The sequence below is a fragment of the Plecotus auritus genome, assembly GCF_963455305.1.
Source record: "Plecotus auritus genome assembly, chromosome: 12".
NCBI classification, from domain to species: domain Eukaryota; kingdom Metazoa; phylum Chordata; class Mammalia; order Chiroptera; family Vespertilionidae; genus Plecotus; species Plecotus auritus.
Window position 1 is genome coordinate 19,454,406 of NC_137778.1, and position 17,569 is coordinate 19,471,974.

Genomic DNA, 17,569 nt, shown 5'->3' on the forward strand with positions numbered 1-17,569 from the left:
TAGGGTGTCTACTATAGATTTCTGAAATGGTCCCAAATCATACAAGAAACTCATAAAATCTAAAAATATACAGCTACCAACCTTCAGCCACCTCAAGTACAACAACAGAATGAATATGGGTTGTGAAGACTGAAGCTAACAGGTCCAACTGGTGCAAATTTTTCTTATGCCTCCATTTCCTCTGAAATTGGTTATTATTGGCAAGTTTTTAGAGAAGCTCGGCTGCACCACTGTTAATTTCTACATTTCATAAATTTGGGGAGTCATGGGATTAAAATTCTAGGTTAAATCTGACTTGACCAAATTGTGAGGTATTAATGTAATAAAAAACCCCCCACAAAACTTTTATCTTTTAAGTTGCCTATCCTTTATTTAAGACTCCTGTGGGCTAGACATGTTTTTCATTCGGCTGACTTAAAGGAAGGAGGCAGAGATATTCTCACATGTCATTTCAAGGAATATTTTTCTCATCCATTGTAATTCTTTCTAATAGAACTTTTCTTTACATATCCTATTCCCTGAAGATGTTTGTCTTGAAGTAGAGAAAGCAAAGGAGAGAGAGAACTATGCAAATATAGAGAATTGTAGAGAATCCTAAAGAGTCATGGGATTTCTCAGAGTCATTTCCCAGAGTAATATTTTTTTACCAGGAAAACATAAAATAAATATTTAATATCTGACTTTATCTCAGGAACTGAAGGAGCCACATCTAGGTGTGTGCCTTTTTGCTCTTCCTGTGAAGGATCCCTAGTATTACTTTGGAACCCAGCTTCATAAACATGAAATGGTTTTACCCTGATTTGTGATGCAAATGGGTGATTAATTCAAGCTAGGTAAATAGGGAGATAAGTGAGCATCAGTACCCACACTGCTAGATTTTACATATACACATTTCATACCAGACCCGATAGACACTTAAGCCTGCCCATCAGAACAGATATTTATAGCAGGGAAAGTTCTGGGTTAGACTGTCTGCCTTGAGACATTTGGAAATTGAACTAGCTGGAGCAGATTGCAAGATTTAGGCTGTGGGAGAATAACTCTGGTTCCTTTTCAGCCTAAAGCAATTATCCAGCTGTTGGAAAGTTGAAATATTGGACCAAATTATGTTACCTAAGTTAAAATAAGCACCATAAAGAATAGCTCACTCTATATACTAAGGTACATGTATTATGCAAGAGACTTGACATTCCTATTTCTATATAAGTCAGACTCGAAATCCTAACTGAAAATTAATTTGTTTTTAGTATGTTTTTTGGCTATTTGTTTTCCAATTCATTGCCTTCTAAGATTGTAACTTCCAGAAACATCCTTGACAAAGTCATCAGTAACAAACTCTAAATAGTCCTGGATGGTTTGGCTGAGTGTATAGAGCGTCAGCCTGGGGACCAGAGTCTGGTCAAGAGCAAGTACCTGGGTTGCAGGCTCCTCCCGGGCTTGGGCCCTGGGGTGGGGGTGGGAGGAGTGCATGCTGGAGGCAACCAGTCTATGTGTTTCTCTCACATTGATATTTCTCTCTGTCTTTCCCTCTCCCACTCTCTCTAAAAATCAATGAAAAAATATCAAGTGAGGATTAAAAATAATAAAAAAATCTAAACACACACAAAAATACGTATTTTGAACATAACAACTGTGGAGTTTGGCCTAAAACTGACAATATGCTTTAAAAAAAGTCATTTACTCACACATGGTCATATGTGATACATACTATACACCTGTATATATAGTACACAGGGCATGTAATATAGCAGCTCTAGTTCAAAGCCATACAATTACCAAGTGACACATACAATTATCAAGTGAAACATTTCTTCATTTCCTTCAGGCCCCTGCTCAGAGACCTTGTTATCAAAGAAACCATTCCTGATCACCTTAAATAAAGGAGAATTTCCCTTTCTTTTTCTTTTTACTCTGCTTCCTTCTCATTATGGTATTTATTACCATTAGGTTTATTCATTGTTTTATGATCTGTTTTCTTCTCTAAAATGTGAGTTATACTAAAGCAGGGACTTTGTTTTGTTCAAAGCCCCTAAATCAAGTGCCTGACACATGGCAGATCTCAATAAATATTTATTGCTCAGCTATAATCATGTTAATTGCCCAGCTAGTGTCATTGTTTCATACCCAAGTCAGCCTCCCTTCAACATCTTGCTCTTTCTGACCCAATAACCTGCATTCCATATCAGGGAAGATGCAAACTTCATTATTGATATACACCAATTCTTAGGACCCTTGTATTTAAACTAGAAATTTTATACATATTAGGGTTGATTTGCTAGTCAGAATGATTTAACATTTATTGCACCCCTATTATATACTCTTAGATAAGCAATTTACCCAATAATCTTGAAGCCCAGGAAAGGTAAATATTTGTATTTGTGGAGTTCTGTGTTCAGAATTATTATGTACACCTGAGACTAATACAATGATATATGTCAATCATTATCTCAATTTTTAAAAGGCCAGTTTAAAAAAGAAGTTATTAGGTCTATCTATTATATCAGAACACAACACTTGCTCGCTTTTCACACTTTCTTTTCCCATCTTTCTCAGTCTCCACCTCTTCATTTCCATAAGCCAAATTTCTAGACATTTTCCTAGATTTCTTTCCCTCATCTTCCAAATTCAATCTCTTTGCAAAGATCAAAAACTTTATTTACAAAACTTATCCTGAGACCCTTTGCTTCTCATCAACGTCACGTCCATAAATCCTAGTCCAAAGACCATTCCATTTGCTTAGACTGCCAGCAAGTTTTCCTAAATGCTTTCCTTGTCTTCCTATTTCCCACCTAGCAGCCAGAATTGTCTTATAAAAGTGTAAATTATGAATCACTCCTCTGCTTAAAAGCTTCAATGGGTTCCCCCCCGACCACCACCACCACTAGATACCCCACTTATTACAGAAGATATTAAGTGATATATGAACAACAGCCAAATAAAGATACATAGACAAAGGCAATTCTGTCCTCTGAGAGCTTGGGGCCCAGCATGTTGGCACCTGGAAGCATTCTGCTTCCCCAGTGTGGAAGGTCTCCAACGGTTTCCTTATTTCATTCCTTTCTAAATTATTCCAAACCCTACCTTTTTAACCTATAAAGCCTACTTTATTGGATCCTGCTCACAAGTCCAATCTTCTCTCTCAGGATTTTCCCCTTTATTCATATACTAGTACTCTAGCCACACTGGCACCATAAACTCTTACCTGTCCCCAAATATTTGTACTAGCAACTCCTTGTCTTTTAGGTTTCAGTTTAAAATTTACCTGCCCAGAGAGGCCTTCTCTAACTACTTGATGTAAAGAGGTCCCCTTTCCTCCACTCACAGTCGGAGAATAAATTACATTCACTGATTGAGCATTGCACAGCTGCCATCTAATATTTTCTTGATCTGTTGTGTATTGTCCATTTCCTTTCACTGGAATGTACACTCGATGAAGACAGGGACTTGGATTTATCAGCAGATTTTATAACCAAGTCTAAACACAACAGTGAGCACCCAAGAAACATTTATTGAATGTGCACATCTTTGCCTCATTTTTTGGCAGCTTATGTAAGATCCCAGTCGTTTTCTAAGACAACTTTAGCTCATTGTGCCCCAGTTATGTTCTCCCAATCTGATCTCATTGTTTCAACCCACAAAAGGGAAGAGGGGAAGGATTGGGGCTTCCCCATTTCTTGGCTCAGTCCAGTAGTTCAAAATCATCAGATAAGGGACAAAACAAAGGCAGAAGTAAACACTCCTGAAATGAACAATAGTCATTTCTCACTTAAAATCTTAGGAAGAGAGAAAGAAACAGTTCTTACTATCGAACGCTTTTGGATTTAGAGAATAGATGTGGACAGAAAAGTGTTAGAATGAGGGAGGAAAACTAAATCAGAAGGAGGTAAGAGAAGGAGCCGTAAGTATTCATGGTTCTGGACGTGGGTACCACGTTTTGTCTTGATAGACACTAAAAAAGAAAGCAGGATGGAATGAGGTAGGGTGGGGGCGAGAGAAAGGAAGGTCGAGAGGCGCGAAAGAAGCTAGGAAGAAAAGAGAAGGACCGAGCAGAGCAGTACAAAAGCAGTCTCGGATCTTGCCGGGGATGCAAGCGTTAAGGGGAGGCGGGGAGTGACGCGGTTTGCGTCTGGAGCGGCTCCTTGGAGTCCACAGCATCCAACGCCGGAGCCTCGCCTTCCTTTCTCCCTCTGCAGACATCGAGACACAAAAAGAAAAGCGACCCCTGGACCAGCTCGAGGAACCCACCGCACCATGACCGAGACCACCAAGACCCACGTTATCTTGCTTGCCTGCGGCAGCTTTAATCCCATCACCAAAGGGCACATTCAGATGTTCGGTGAGTCCTCCCGCCCACCCCCCGAGGCTGCTTCCGCCTCTCTCCAGTCCCCGGCACCGGTATTTTCCAGGGCGACTGAACCGGGAGGCGTGTGGCCCTTCGGAGGGGTTCGCTAGCTGATCCCGCTGGCGGATCCCGCTGGTCGGAGGTCAGCCCCTCTATTCCCGGCTCCGGGGAGGGGATGCAAACTGCGCTTTCGAGGCGTCACTTGCTCGGGCCAGACCCGGCTCTCGGGGTGGGGGCCGGGTGTGGGGGGCGTACGGCGGGGAGGAGGTAAGAGGTGGGGGAGGGGAAGGGGCGAAGGTGAGTGTTGGTTTGGGCTGGATGGGAGGTCGAGGTTCGAGAACTTGGGTGCGGCTGTGCGGTGGTTTGGCTCCTTGGCTGATGAGGATCGGGATGGGGCAGAGGTTGGGGCGCGGAGAAGCGAGGAGGAGGGGGTTGGAGATAACGTGCGGTTTGTTTAGGCTGGGCGGAAAGCTCGAAGGAGTTAAATGATGTATATGCATCCGAGACACAAACATTACACTCACAACAACCAGTAACAGATTAATTCAGGGCTTGGATGGTGGTTGGGTGGCCCAGGGTGGGGGGGAATGTTTGAGGGTGGTGCGCTGTGTTTTGCCGGAGGGAGGTGGGTGGTTGAATGAATGGGGCAGAGGAGCGGGGGGGGGGGGGACTGGCCAGCTTGGGCTTGGCTGTGGGGACCCGCTGCCCGGGAGGGGGGCGGGGGCGGGGCGGCCGCGGCCAGAGGCCTTCCCCAGCTGGTGTGGATGGATCTGGACCCAAGTTGGCTGACGTTCTTCCCAGGGCGGCGATGGCACCTGGGAGGCTTGCGGCGTGCGAGTGTGTGTATATGAATGTGTGTGTGTGCGCGCGCGCGCTCACGCGATTTGGGGCGTGTGTGTGTGTGTGTGTGTGTGTGTGTGTGTGTGTGTGTGTGTGTGTGTGAGAGAGAGAGAGAGAGAGAGAGAGAGAGAGAGAACACTATCGCGCCGTTTGTTTCTGGGAGGCTTGGGGCTCGGAGAGAGGGGGAGCGAGCCGGCTCTTGGCTGCTGGTTTGGGATTAGCAGGGGCAAGAGAAAGGGATCGATGCCTGTCGGAGATCTCCGGCACGAGTGGCTTTGCTGCGGCTCCGGCCAGACTCATAGGCGCGGGGGTGTGCACGTTTAGACCCTGAGGGAGGGACGCGGAAGCAGGCTTAATGAGGGATTAGAAGTTAATGAGGGTGCCTTTTTTTTTTTTTTTTTCTGGCACTGAGGGAAAGGAGAAGGGGAGAACGAGTGGGCTGGGGATGGATGAGTGACCGTGGGAGGCGACCCGGGCGGTCAACAGGGCGCTATCCAGAGGCGGCGGTGCTGAAATGCAGGGTGTGCCGGAGCTGGCTGCGGGCACACGTGTTTACCGGGAGCCCGAGGATCGCTGAGCTCTTCTTGGGCTCTTTAGTGAAAGCCACATCATATCGACAAAGACTGGGAGAGGTGTCTTACACTAAAAATATTCTCTCTAAACCTAAAAGGTGCGTTGAACTGGGTCCGCTTATTAAAAACCTCACAAAAAGAATACAGAGTTACTTTGAGCCAAGGGCAGATGGGTAGGCACATGTATAGGATCCAAGAAGGGGGACTGAGAGGTAGCCATCCTTTCCTCACCATCCCCTTCAGCTTTGAAAGGCATTTCATTAGGAGCTAATGCCAACTTACCTACTTACCTGGTAAATAAAGACTTTTTGTTAAGCATCAGGGTAGACCAGAGCATCTTATCAGTCTTGTAAAGGAATATCAGACAGAGCCTTGGGAACACTGTACTTTCACTTTCTTTTGCTTCTGATGTCTTCAGCCTTATCCTTCCTTTTCTCTCTGTTCACATTTCCTCTAGCCATTTTATGTGGTGTTCTGTATTCCTCTCACTTGCCCAGATGGGGATGGACTTCCCTCTGGAACTTCTTGGCTCTAGGAATTTTTCCTGAGCCAGGAGACACTCCTCCTTCTTCCTTGGGCCGAGGATGTAGTTAATTCTGCTTGTTTTGGGGTTTGCAAGAGGGACAGTATTAGATAGAAAACCAAGGATTCTGTCTTGCGTCTGAAGAGTTTGGTAACAACGATACAGGCTTTTATTAAGTTAATGTTGACCTGCCAGTTCTTCATGACTTTAGAGGATAGAATATGTGGAAAAAGGAATGGATTACAATAGGGAGGTTTAGACAGAGAATAGGTGAAAAGAGACTTTGACAGTAGTGACTATTTGCTTCTTATTGGAACTAAGGAAGAAGAGAGTATCTGTCAATAAAACTTTTTGAGTGTCCATTAGTCACATGTAATCCAGAGAACAATGTGGAAGGAGGAGGTGGTATGCTCACTGTGCAAAAGTCTTTATTTAATTAGGTTAGGAGCTTATAACCTAATAAAGGATTTATCACATGTGCATGTGGAAAGGAAACAAGAACAAAAAATATATATTCAACTATTTTTTGTACAAACCATTATGGGAATCTTTGAGCTCATGATAAATATTGTAATTGATTTTTGTAGAGTAGTTTCTAGTTTACAAAGCCTTTTCATATATGTTATGTCACATTCCTAATAGCAAACTTACAAGAAAGGCACCATTATCTCCATTTTACAAATGAAAAACTGATGTTCAGAGGCTAAGGGACTTTCTTAAGTGGCTTAAGTGACATGGAGAGCATGTGGCAGACTTGAGACTTTGAGTCCACTTGCAGAGGCCTCTGAACTGTACCAAAGGCAGGAACAAGTGCTCACTAATCTACTGATTGCATAATTCCATGAACTCTATTTCCTTCAAACATATACTAATAGAGATTGGAAGCAAATTGGCCATCAACTAAATGAGATTCCTAAATATGCATTTCCTTAAGAGCTCCTTCCCACTTCTAAAGAAAACAATTACCCACAAACTATTTTCTTCTTTTAAATGGCTTTTTAAATTTCCTCCCCAACAATACAAAAATAATTGAATGCAATAAAATTATCAAGTTTCTTTAAGGTGCCTGAAATTTGTAATGGAAACATTTTTTAAGATCTAAACAGAACTTTGGCGTTAGACAATTTTAATAGAGCTGTGTTTTGAAATGCAGTTGTTAACCAAAGAAAAAAGACTATCAGTAAAAAGAGAGGTGGCATTCAGAACTAAAAACTCACTACCTCTGTAAAGTAGTACCTGTACAGTTGTCAATATTTGTAAAATATTTTAAAATGAAAATTTCCCTTTACTCTGAAAGGGGAGTTGATATTATTTCTCTTTGTGGCTATAGAAACATATAGTAAAAAACAATATTTGTGTAGAGATATCTGACACCTATATACTTTACTGTAATTGAAATGTTTTCAGGGCTAAATAAAAAATTTTTGGAAAAGTAAATCCATGATCTAACAATGTTTTATTTCATGGGTCTACCTTATTACATAAGAAGATAATGTTATGCTAGTTTTTTAAACATGTACCTTCTTAGTTAATAAGTATATAGAGATTCTATTTCAGTATAACTATATTTATATTGCTAAATTTGTCAATAAACCTACCACTGGGAAATCAGATAATAAATTAAATAGAAAAGTAAGAAAACAACTGACTGATCAGATTAGTTTTGCCATAAAAAAAAAAAAGGAATTGAGGGACTTGATCACAGCAGAAATGTATCCTCTTTTTTGATGATTGCAAAATAATTGGATTTCCCAGTTTTTCTATTTCAAAATATTTTTGCTTTGAACCATTGGGTCTTTTGAAAAGAGACATGAACCAATTTGTAACTCTCAAAGGGTAATGAAGATGGCTCTCTCTATTTGTTGTGGAAGTGGAAATGCAGCCCTTATTGTTACAACTATAAGTCAAATGAAAAATGAATTTGAGTTGCTACTAATATGTAGAGAGTAACTGTCAGAAATTGAGAAATTGTTTAATATGCTTGCAATGCCTATTTTAAAGGCACACATTTGCTCCATAATAGTTGTTAAGTAAATAAGAAAATAAGTGAATGTATAGACTCTTGTTCCAGATAGAGCAATCAACCACACACAAGGGCTGAGGTGGTAAGACAGACAGCCATAACATATTAGAACTAAGAAAAGTTCAGGATGGTTCAAGGAGAAAGGGAATGAGAGATAAACCTGGGAAAGTAAGTGGAAATATGATAAATTATAAAGGCTTATAAGTCATGTTAAAGAATTTAGATTTTATCAAAATTAAATGGATAATCTCTGCTTTGTGTTAGGCCAGTGGTCGGCAAACTGCAGCTCGCGAGCCACATGCGGCTCTTTGGCCCCTTGAGTGTGGCTTTTCCACAAAATACCATGGCCTGGGCGAGTCTATTTTTGAAGAAGTGACGTTAGAAGAAGTTTAAGTTTAAAAAATTTGGCTCTCAAAAAAAATTTCAATCGTTGTACTGTTGATATTTGGCTCTGTTGACTAATGAGTTTGCTGACCATTGTTAGGCAATAGTTGTGAAAGTAATCTATACATGACTAAGAAAGAGAATGAAAACTCAGTTTTGAAAGTGTTTCTTTAAAAAGATTTAAGTCTAAATTTTATAATATTGTCCCCTCAGATACCAGTAATGGTCCCTTAATATATATTTAATGATACTGTGAAATATACACTTTTTAGTACAGTTCTCATTCATTTCTAAAGCATTTCAAATCATCCCAAATTGCTCAAAAATATCCTAAGGACACAAAGGAATGCATTACATATTTCTTCAACACCAGTTTTGTTTTGTTTTTAAACAATAACACAAATTTTGGTAAAACAAAGACATTTAAAGTAATTATTTAGGATTTGATGTAACAGACTAAGAACTGGGATATAGGGGCTTAATTTATAGAGAATTATATTATTTTATTTATTCATATGTCCCATATCTCAATATATGTAAATGTAGCATCAGTTTACAAGGGAGGAAGTTTTCCATTGCCAGAGGTTTTCCAATTATAATCATTCAATTGCATGGAATGCATTTGCTGTTTTTGGATACAGTTTGGCAGATAGCTTCAGAAATACTTTAGCTCAAAAAGATGTCAACAGCTTACATGGTGGTGTGACTAAGGCTATCCTCCTGACACTGAGGCCATCCTGACACATACTCCTCCTCAATGAACTGTGCAGCAACGGCAAATGTTACAAACTCTATCAGCATCAGCATCTTCCCCATTGTCATTGTAATAATGGAGCTACTACCATTAAACTGTTTTCCATTAAATCTATTGCACAGTTCTCTTAGGTCTGGACAAGGGAGCCAGCCGGGACAATTCTTGTTATTCTGGGGATGGTGGCAGCTAAATAGCACTCTTTGTCTACTCTTTCTCCAGCATCATGTTGCCTGCACATGGATAGCCATGCTGTTACATCTTTACCTTCTTTAATATTTGCCCAACAGTGGGAGGGTAAGTGAAGTACGGCCCCTAGATAACACTAAATACTTATAGTGCTTCCCTTGTTCCAGTCTCTTAGGTCAAAAACCTTGGGCTAATGCTTGATCCTTCTTTCTTTACACATCCCATCTATGTCAGCAAATGTTTTTGGGGCTCTCTATCTTCCAAATATAGCTAGGACCAACCACTTTTCCCATGTACAACCCTAGTATAAGCCACTGGCATCTTTTGTCTGAATTCCTGGCCCCAATGCTCAATCCTCAACAAAATAGCCAAAGCGATCCTTTTGAGATGAAAGCCAGACATAAGTCAGATAATTTTTTTCCTTTGCTCAAAATCCTCCAGTGGCTCCCCATCTTATTCAGAGATAATGTCATTATAATGGCTTACAAGACCTTCATGGTCTGCTACCTTTCCACATCACTCCCTCTCCAAACACACATCTTTCTAACTCATTCTTAACTAATCTCACTGACCACCTTGCTTTGGTTTTAGAGTCTTTGTACTGAATGTTACCTCTGCCTGGAATGCCTGTCCACACATATCCCTATGTCTAATTCACTCTCTTTCTCAAAGTCTTTGTTCAAATATAAAACCTTCTCATTGTCCATGTGGCAGGTTCTAGTTCCCTGATCACATAATTTAAAATCATAACTCACACATCCCAGCACCCCTTATCTTGCTCTACTTATATCTTTTCCCCTTTCCTCTTATAACCTTTTAACAAAGCATGTTATTTCCTTCTTTGTCATGTTTATTGTTTAGTGTCTGTCTCCCCAACTAGAGCGTGAGCTCCTCAAAGGGCAGGGATTTTCATGTACTCTGCGCACTAATGTACCTCAAGCTCCCAGAACAGCACCTGGCACATAGTGGGATGCTAAATAAATGTCTGAATGAATGAAATGTTAGAATGACCTACCATTCTTACCTAGTCCATATTCTTTTTGCCACAGGAAGGGTAGAGTCATGAAAGGCCTCATTGGCAATTGATTCTTTCAACAAATGTTTATTGAGTTGTGACTATGCCTCAGGCACCATCTAGGTCTCAGGGGTATGGAAATTAAAGACACACCTTCCCATGTTTCAGGGAGATCATCTTCTGTAGAGGAAATAGACAAACATTAAGAGCTATAAAAAGGTGAGAATGAAATAAAGAAAAACATTATCACTCTAGACATGGTGGGAGGCCATCCGGGCAGGTATTAGTGAGAGGGAGCTTGAAAGAAGGAGCTGTCTTGTGGACAGAAAGCAGAATGGCATCCTGGGTTGAGAGTAGGGTATGGAAAGGCCCCAAACTTGCACAGTACATTAAGGGATCTCCAAGGAGCTTGCTAAGATGACTGGAGTGAGGGAGGAGACAGAGAAAGCCAGCGAAAAGGTGGGGACAGTCCCAGTGTTCAGACTTTATGCAGCACTTTTAGTGAGCCCCCGAAGGGTGATGGACAGAGAAGGTGCAATTGAGATGTGGGGCTTGTATCCCAAATGTCAATGTTCCCTTTATTAGGGATCTAGCACCATGATTTTACCTAAACATTTTAGTTATTGCTGTTTTTATTTCTGTATTGCTCTTTGAAATAAAGAGGGTTTGTCCTCTTTTTTTTTTTCATGATTTTATTTATTTATTTATTTATTTATTTATTTATTTATTTACTTTTATTTTCTGAATTGGAACCATTGTACATTGTTCAGGCCATATGTATTGAACGAAAAACTGAGTGAAAAATTATACTGCTATACGACCCACTGAAACAGTCAATCAAACAACTGTTCTGATGGGAAGCTGTTCTCACCCAGGTTCCAAATGTACCCCCATTTTACTTCAATGGGATGGCCCCTCCTTGTTCAACTATTTTAGATTTGGTGAACTCCATTCACCCTAGTGTGATTTCCATGATTTTGTAGAATTTGGATCATGTGCCCAGCTCTCTTTTCCACAGGCTTAATAGCCTGAAGCATAAGGACCATGGAGATCCTTTCTTTTGACACTCGTTTTCAGCTCTAATCTTTCAGGGGTCTCAAACAAAAACATTTCTGCTCTTTCTATAAAGGTGTGGGTCTCTATGACCTTGAAATTTATTATTATATCATTTAAAAGCCTCAAACAAGTGACATTCCAGTGTGTGTAGGGGATGGGTTTTCCAATGCTTTATTCTTCAACATGTTCCCAAACCTTCATTTTGGTACCTAAAGAAAGGTGGAACCCTCCTTCCATGGAGCACTGAGATTAAACCACATCAATAACTGTTCATATTTCTTTTGAAATATTTATGTGCTAATAAATATGTAGCCGTATGTGGTTCATCACATGACCTACAAGGTTTTTAAAACAAGGCAAATTTTTGCAAACTTAGGGATTGTCACTATTAGAAATTAAAATTAAGGAAGACAAAAAACTCAAGACATAATTGCTTCAATTATCATGAACCACTCTTGCTAAGCACAGTTTAAAAATTATTTACTTGTTATGCCCCAGGGAATTGCAGTTTATGTGTGTGTTTGTTTTTTAAAATATATTTTTATTGATTTCAGAAAAGAAGGGAGAGAGAGATAGAAACATTGATGATGAGAGAGAATCATTGATCGGCTGCATCCTCCATGCCCCTGCACTGGGGATCAAGCCCACAACCCGGGCATGTGCCCTGACTGGGAATGAAACCGTGACCTCCTGAGTCATAGATCGACACTCAACCACTGAGCTATGCCAGCCAGTTAGGAATTGAAGTTTATAGATAATGTGATTTTCCCATGCTGTGACTCATGTTACAAAGCACGGGTAAATATCTCAGTCTTTCCCTATTGCTTTATTAATCCTCTCTATATGGAAATTAATAAACTAAATAGCTATTGATTTGAGAATATGCTTAGTCTTCTTTAGCCTTTGTATTATCATTTTATATATAGTGTGATTGATTTAACCAAGGATCAGCAAACTCTACAGCCTTCTGGCCAAATGTGGCTTGCCAGCTAAGAATGGCTTTTATATTTTTAAATGGTTGAAAAAAATGTAAAAGAAGAATAACATTTTATGACACATGAACATTTTTTGAAATTCAAATTTTAGTATTCATAAAGTTTTATTCACACACAACCACACTCATTCACACAAGTATCATCTAGGGCTACTTTCATGCTACAACAACAGAGCCAAGCACTGTGACAGAAACTGCCTGGAATGAGGGCCTAAAATATTTACTATCTGGTTGTCCACTGAAAACGTTGCCTACCCCTGATGTAACCTACCTCTGGGGATTGGAATGGGGAGTGAATCTAAAGGATTGATTCTAAAAATATAAAGTGCAGTTGAAGTCTATTATCCAGAGGAACTCTTTAAAGAACAATTTTTCCATCTAAACTGAATCTCTGAAAAGACTTGTTTGAGCAGCAAATGCAGTTCCAATTTCGTAATTGTAATTTTTCTGGCTGACTTAAGAAATGGCCATATTCACAATGGGGATGATTTTCTCCTCTCTGGCTCACACAGGACATTGATTAGCCCCTCTGCTAATGTTGGATGTTTCTCTATGGTTGAACATTAGATATTTTTCCTGATTCACAGCTACCTATTCTTTAAAGCTAATATTTTATATGCCTTCATATCTGAGGATTTAAAAAAATTAGCACACCAATTGCATCAGCTTTTATAGGCTGTGCTTGCAGTTACATCGCTTTTTTCTGCAGCAGCTCACCACTTTCTGAGCTCCCATGGCACTTGGTTTGTACCTCTCTTAGGGCATTTAGCACACTGTGCAGTGGGTTGTAGCTATTTCGGTCCCACATTTCATATTCTCTATCAGATGTAGATTCCTGCCAGGCTCGTATGGCTTTTTTGTATTTCCTAAGGTGCCTAATACAGTGCTCTAGGCACATGGAAGATACTGGATATATTTAGCAAATGAATGGATGATTGAACTGTTAGGAATATTCAGAATGTCAAAGTTTAGGTAGCATAGGTGATCAGAACTCAGACAAGAATTTGGGAACCAGGAAATACAGAAAAACAGATTCAAGTATGACAGAGTCAGAACACAGGACAAATAGCAAACACTCAGGGACCTCAAAACTGAGATGATTGTTGCCTCAAGGTAGGAAGGCTGGTGAGCCCTAGATTGGAACCTTATCCCAGAGTATAGCCGGCCCAGATATCCACAGTGGGAGCCTGCAAGTCATGTTTGAGGGCAATCAAGTCTGTGTCTTGGCAGGAGTGAAAAATGAGAGTCAAGGATGAAAACTGTTTCCTGGATGCTTTATCTAGATCTATGGTGCCTCTAGGACAGCTTCTCCATGAGGCAAAAGTGGTTTGAGGATGGCAGAGGAACTAAGTTTTATTTTTATTTACTCTTAGTTTGAAAAGGGATTCATATCCATGGCATCTGACCAAGGGGGACTTGGTATGTTATTTACTTGACTTCAAACAAATGAACAAAGGACCTTGGTTTGTCCATTAGAAGTTTTCATTTTCAGAAATCACAGAATCTCCATTTGAAAGCTTTTTCAAAATTCATGCAGATACCCATCCAGTCATGAAATCTCTTCAACACGTCTTCATAAGCGTGTGTCCAAATTCTGCCTGAGAGCTTCCAGGGAACGCACTAGGCTCCAAAGGAGCCAAAGAACACTTGGCTCAGTTTTACTTTTTTCAAGATTGTTCCTTCTATTGGGCTGACATAGGCCTTCCTGAGACTTCCGGGTGTTTGCCCTAGTTCTTTTCCGTTAGATCCATGGAGCAGGTCTAATCTCTCTTCTGATTGAATAGCTGAAGACAGTTACTCTGTCCTCCTCCTCCAGTCTTCTCTTTAGGCTTAATAAGACCCGTACCTTCAGCTGGACATCCAGTGCCGATGTTACTCTTTATAACACCCTCGCTCGTCTTCCTTGAATGGATCTATATCCCTCTTTAAATGTTACATCTAGTTCATGATGCAACATTCTGATGTGGCCCTACTGTGTGCTATCTTATCTATTATTGGACATAGCTTACTGTATTTATGGCACTGTGTCTATCTCTTTCTAATTGAATCTGGTTAGGCAAGCTATGGGTACCTGCATGCTAAAATATCCTGACTTTCTGAATAATCAATCAATTTGGTAGACTAAGCTGCTAAACTAATCCTACTTATTTAAAAATCTGGCTGGTTGCCAAAACCGGTTTGGCTCAGTGGATAGAGCATCGGCCTGCGGACTCAAGGGTCCCAGGTTCGATTCCGGTCAAGGGCATGTACCTTAGTTGCGGGCACATCCCCAGTAGGGGGCGTGCAAGAGGCAGCTGATCGATGTTTCTCTCTCATCGATGTTTCTAACTCTCTATCCCTCCTCTCCCTTCCGCTCTGTAAAAAATCAATAAAATATATTTAAAAAAAAAAAAATCTGGCTGGTTAAAAACAAAACAAAACAAACAAAAAACCCTGACTGGTATATCATCAAAGTGTGGTATCCTCTGGAACTTTGCAGTCAACGCACATGCTTAATTATAGGAGATTATGTCAACCACACACTGTAGTGACATGTTGCGTTTAGAATAAGAAAGAAACTGCTGGTTCCCAGTCAAGGCTGAAACTGGAAGTCTCTGAATTCCTGAGTTATCAAGTTCCTTGATATTTCACTGCAGGGACTGATCTGTTGTAAATGGGTTCTGTTGTCCATGTTTAAAGGTCCTGGTTTGGGACTGAACTCCGAACTTTCTTCCTATCTTGTCTAGCTCCTCCCTTCATGATTATGCCATTAGCACTGCCCTTTTCCCAGGGCTGCCATGAGAGCGACCGAAGTGCCTTCTTTCTTTACAGTGGAGAATTTGTCCCAGCAGTTGGGTGGTGTCACATTTAAGCTGGGCATTTGGAATCTTTTTAAAAAATCAAATAACGAAAAAGTCAAAAGTAAACAGAATGATATAATGAACCTCAATGTACCTGTCACCCAACTTCAATAATTATCAATTCATTGCCAATCTTGATTCATTGGCACCCTTACCTACTGCCGGCTTGATATCCTTTTGCAGCAAATCCCAGACATCCTCTTGCTTTAAAGTGAGATATTGTTAGCTAGTACATAACTGCTTCTGTCTATATGACCTCCATGTACAGACTGCCTTTTCTCCTTCCCATTTTATGTTTGTTTGCTTGACATTTTGAGTTGCAGATGAAGCTGGTATAGGAACAATGTCTAATTTCCATCTTTGAGCAATATAATAATGCTTTCACCCCAGTCAACAGTGGGTGACATGCTAGCATTGGCGTTGCCTTTAAAGGAAGGGATTTATGGCCTTTCCTATCTTTCTCACGTCATGGGGGGTCTCTGAGGCTCCCCTCCATAGTGGATTCCCGCTGGACACAATGGGGCATTCTTCAAGGACTTCCAACAATCAAGTCTTTATCCCTTGTCATTCAAAGCCATAAATGTCTGTGTTAGAAGATGTTCCTACATCAATGGTTCCCATCCTGGAGGGCTTTGAACAACCAGGGTTTCCACAAATCAGAATAATGGTCTGGAAACTTCCAGTATTTCTAAGGATATGTGTCCACCCTCAGTATGGCACAGGTTACAGGCTACGTGTCAAGCTTCTGGGCTTTTGCTTTTATTATTATCAGTTTGGTGTGAGGTAAGCTCATGCCAATCAGGAGTCCTGCTTGTATTTTATTTGATAACAAAACAAAAAAAAATTTTTTTTTCTTTTTCTTCATAAGAGGAGGAACATAAATGAATTCTATTTAGTAACAAGTTTGTCTCCTGCAGTAGCATTTGAGTTTTGGGCTCTGTTTGGCCTGACTTTAACCTCTGTAGAAAATTAAAATAAAAGCCTTCTTATTGGTCCCTTAATCCTTTCCTTGTGCTGTTTTAAATCAACTTTTCAAAAGTTGTATTGTCATGCAGTTGTGTGATCATTTGCATTTAAATGTAGTGAATAAAGAACTCCCTGCTGAACCGTTTGGGGATGGATAGGCCCACTATCCTCATTTGCCCAGCAAATCAAATGGCTCTGAATATTCATAAAAAAGGGCTGGAATGACTTCTCCATCTGGAATTTGCTCTTCCCAGCTGCACTTGTTTTGTTAAGATTGGTTCTTCATGTTTCAGTTGTGGTTGTGTGGAGCTCTAACTGTGGACGGGGAAGGCGTGGAGGGGAGCTGGTAAGGACAGTCTCAAAAGTGAGTCCCACCCCCATTGTGGCCATGGAGGTACTTTAATGTGGTTTTTCTGGCATTGATCTCCTACACTTGCTTCAATCTCCCACTCAATACAATCTATAGTAATTTACACCACACATTTCTTTTAGATGCAAATTGTTTATTTCTGTCTATTGTGATAAAAATTATTCCTTTTTTTTTTTTTTTAAAAAAGAAATGCATGAAGACATTGTGTTTGAGCTCTGGCCTGTGTTGCTCAGTAGGATCATGGGTTCGATATCCAGTCAAGGGCATGTTCCTGGGTTACAACTTTGATCTGCAGGCCTGGTTGGGGCAGGTTCATCCTCTTCAATAAATAATCACTATTAACTAACACATGAGCTAACATTCACTGAGCACTTACTTTGTGCCAGGCACTGTTTTAAGTGCTCTCCTTGCCTTGCCTCATTTAATTCTTAAAACAATCCTATTCTTATTCTCATGAAGCTAATGATCAGAGAGGTTAGGTAACTTGTGCCAAACCACCCAGCAAGTGCCCTGTGTAGAAATGTAGATCCACATGCTCTGACTCTTGAGATCACAGTTTTAACTACTGCTAGGTGCTGCCTTGCTCTGTGGGTCCCTGGGCTCTGTGTTAGGGGGCGGTGGGTTTTTGTGCAGAGAGGCCTGCACTGCTCTGATGATCCTGCCCAAGGCAACCAAATGTGGAGGGGCCAGAGGACTCTGCAGGC

General features: G+C 40.6%; 1 protein-coding gene across 4 annotated transcripts in view; it reads left to right on the forward strand.

The window, feature by feature from the left end:
* Positions 1-3,681: 3,681 nt before the first annotated feature.
* Positions 3,682-17,569, forward strand: part of NMNAT2 (nicotinamide nucleotide adenylyltransferase 2) — a 107,775-nt gene continuing 93,887 nt past the window's right edge. Inside the window, exons 1-2 of one of the 4 annotated variants that reach the window (XM_080649102.1) lie at positions 3,682-3,883; positions 4,194-4,336. In XM_080649102.1, the coding sequence (XP_080505228.1) occupies positions 4,252-4,336 (85 nt within the window). In that variant the 5' untranslated portion in view covers positions 3,682-3,883; positions 4,194-4,251. Of the gene's footprint in view, positions 3,884-4,128; positions 4,337-4,414; positions 4,485-17,569 lie in introns of those variants that run through there. The other 3 variants (XM_080649101.1, XM_080649104.1, XM_080649103.1) reach the window with 3 other exon arrangements.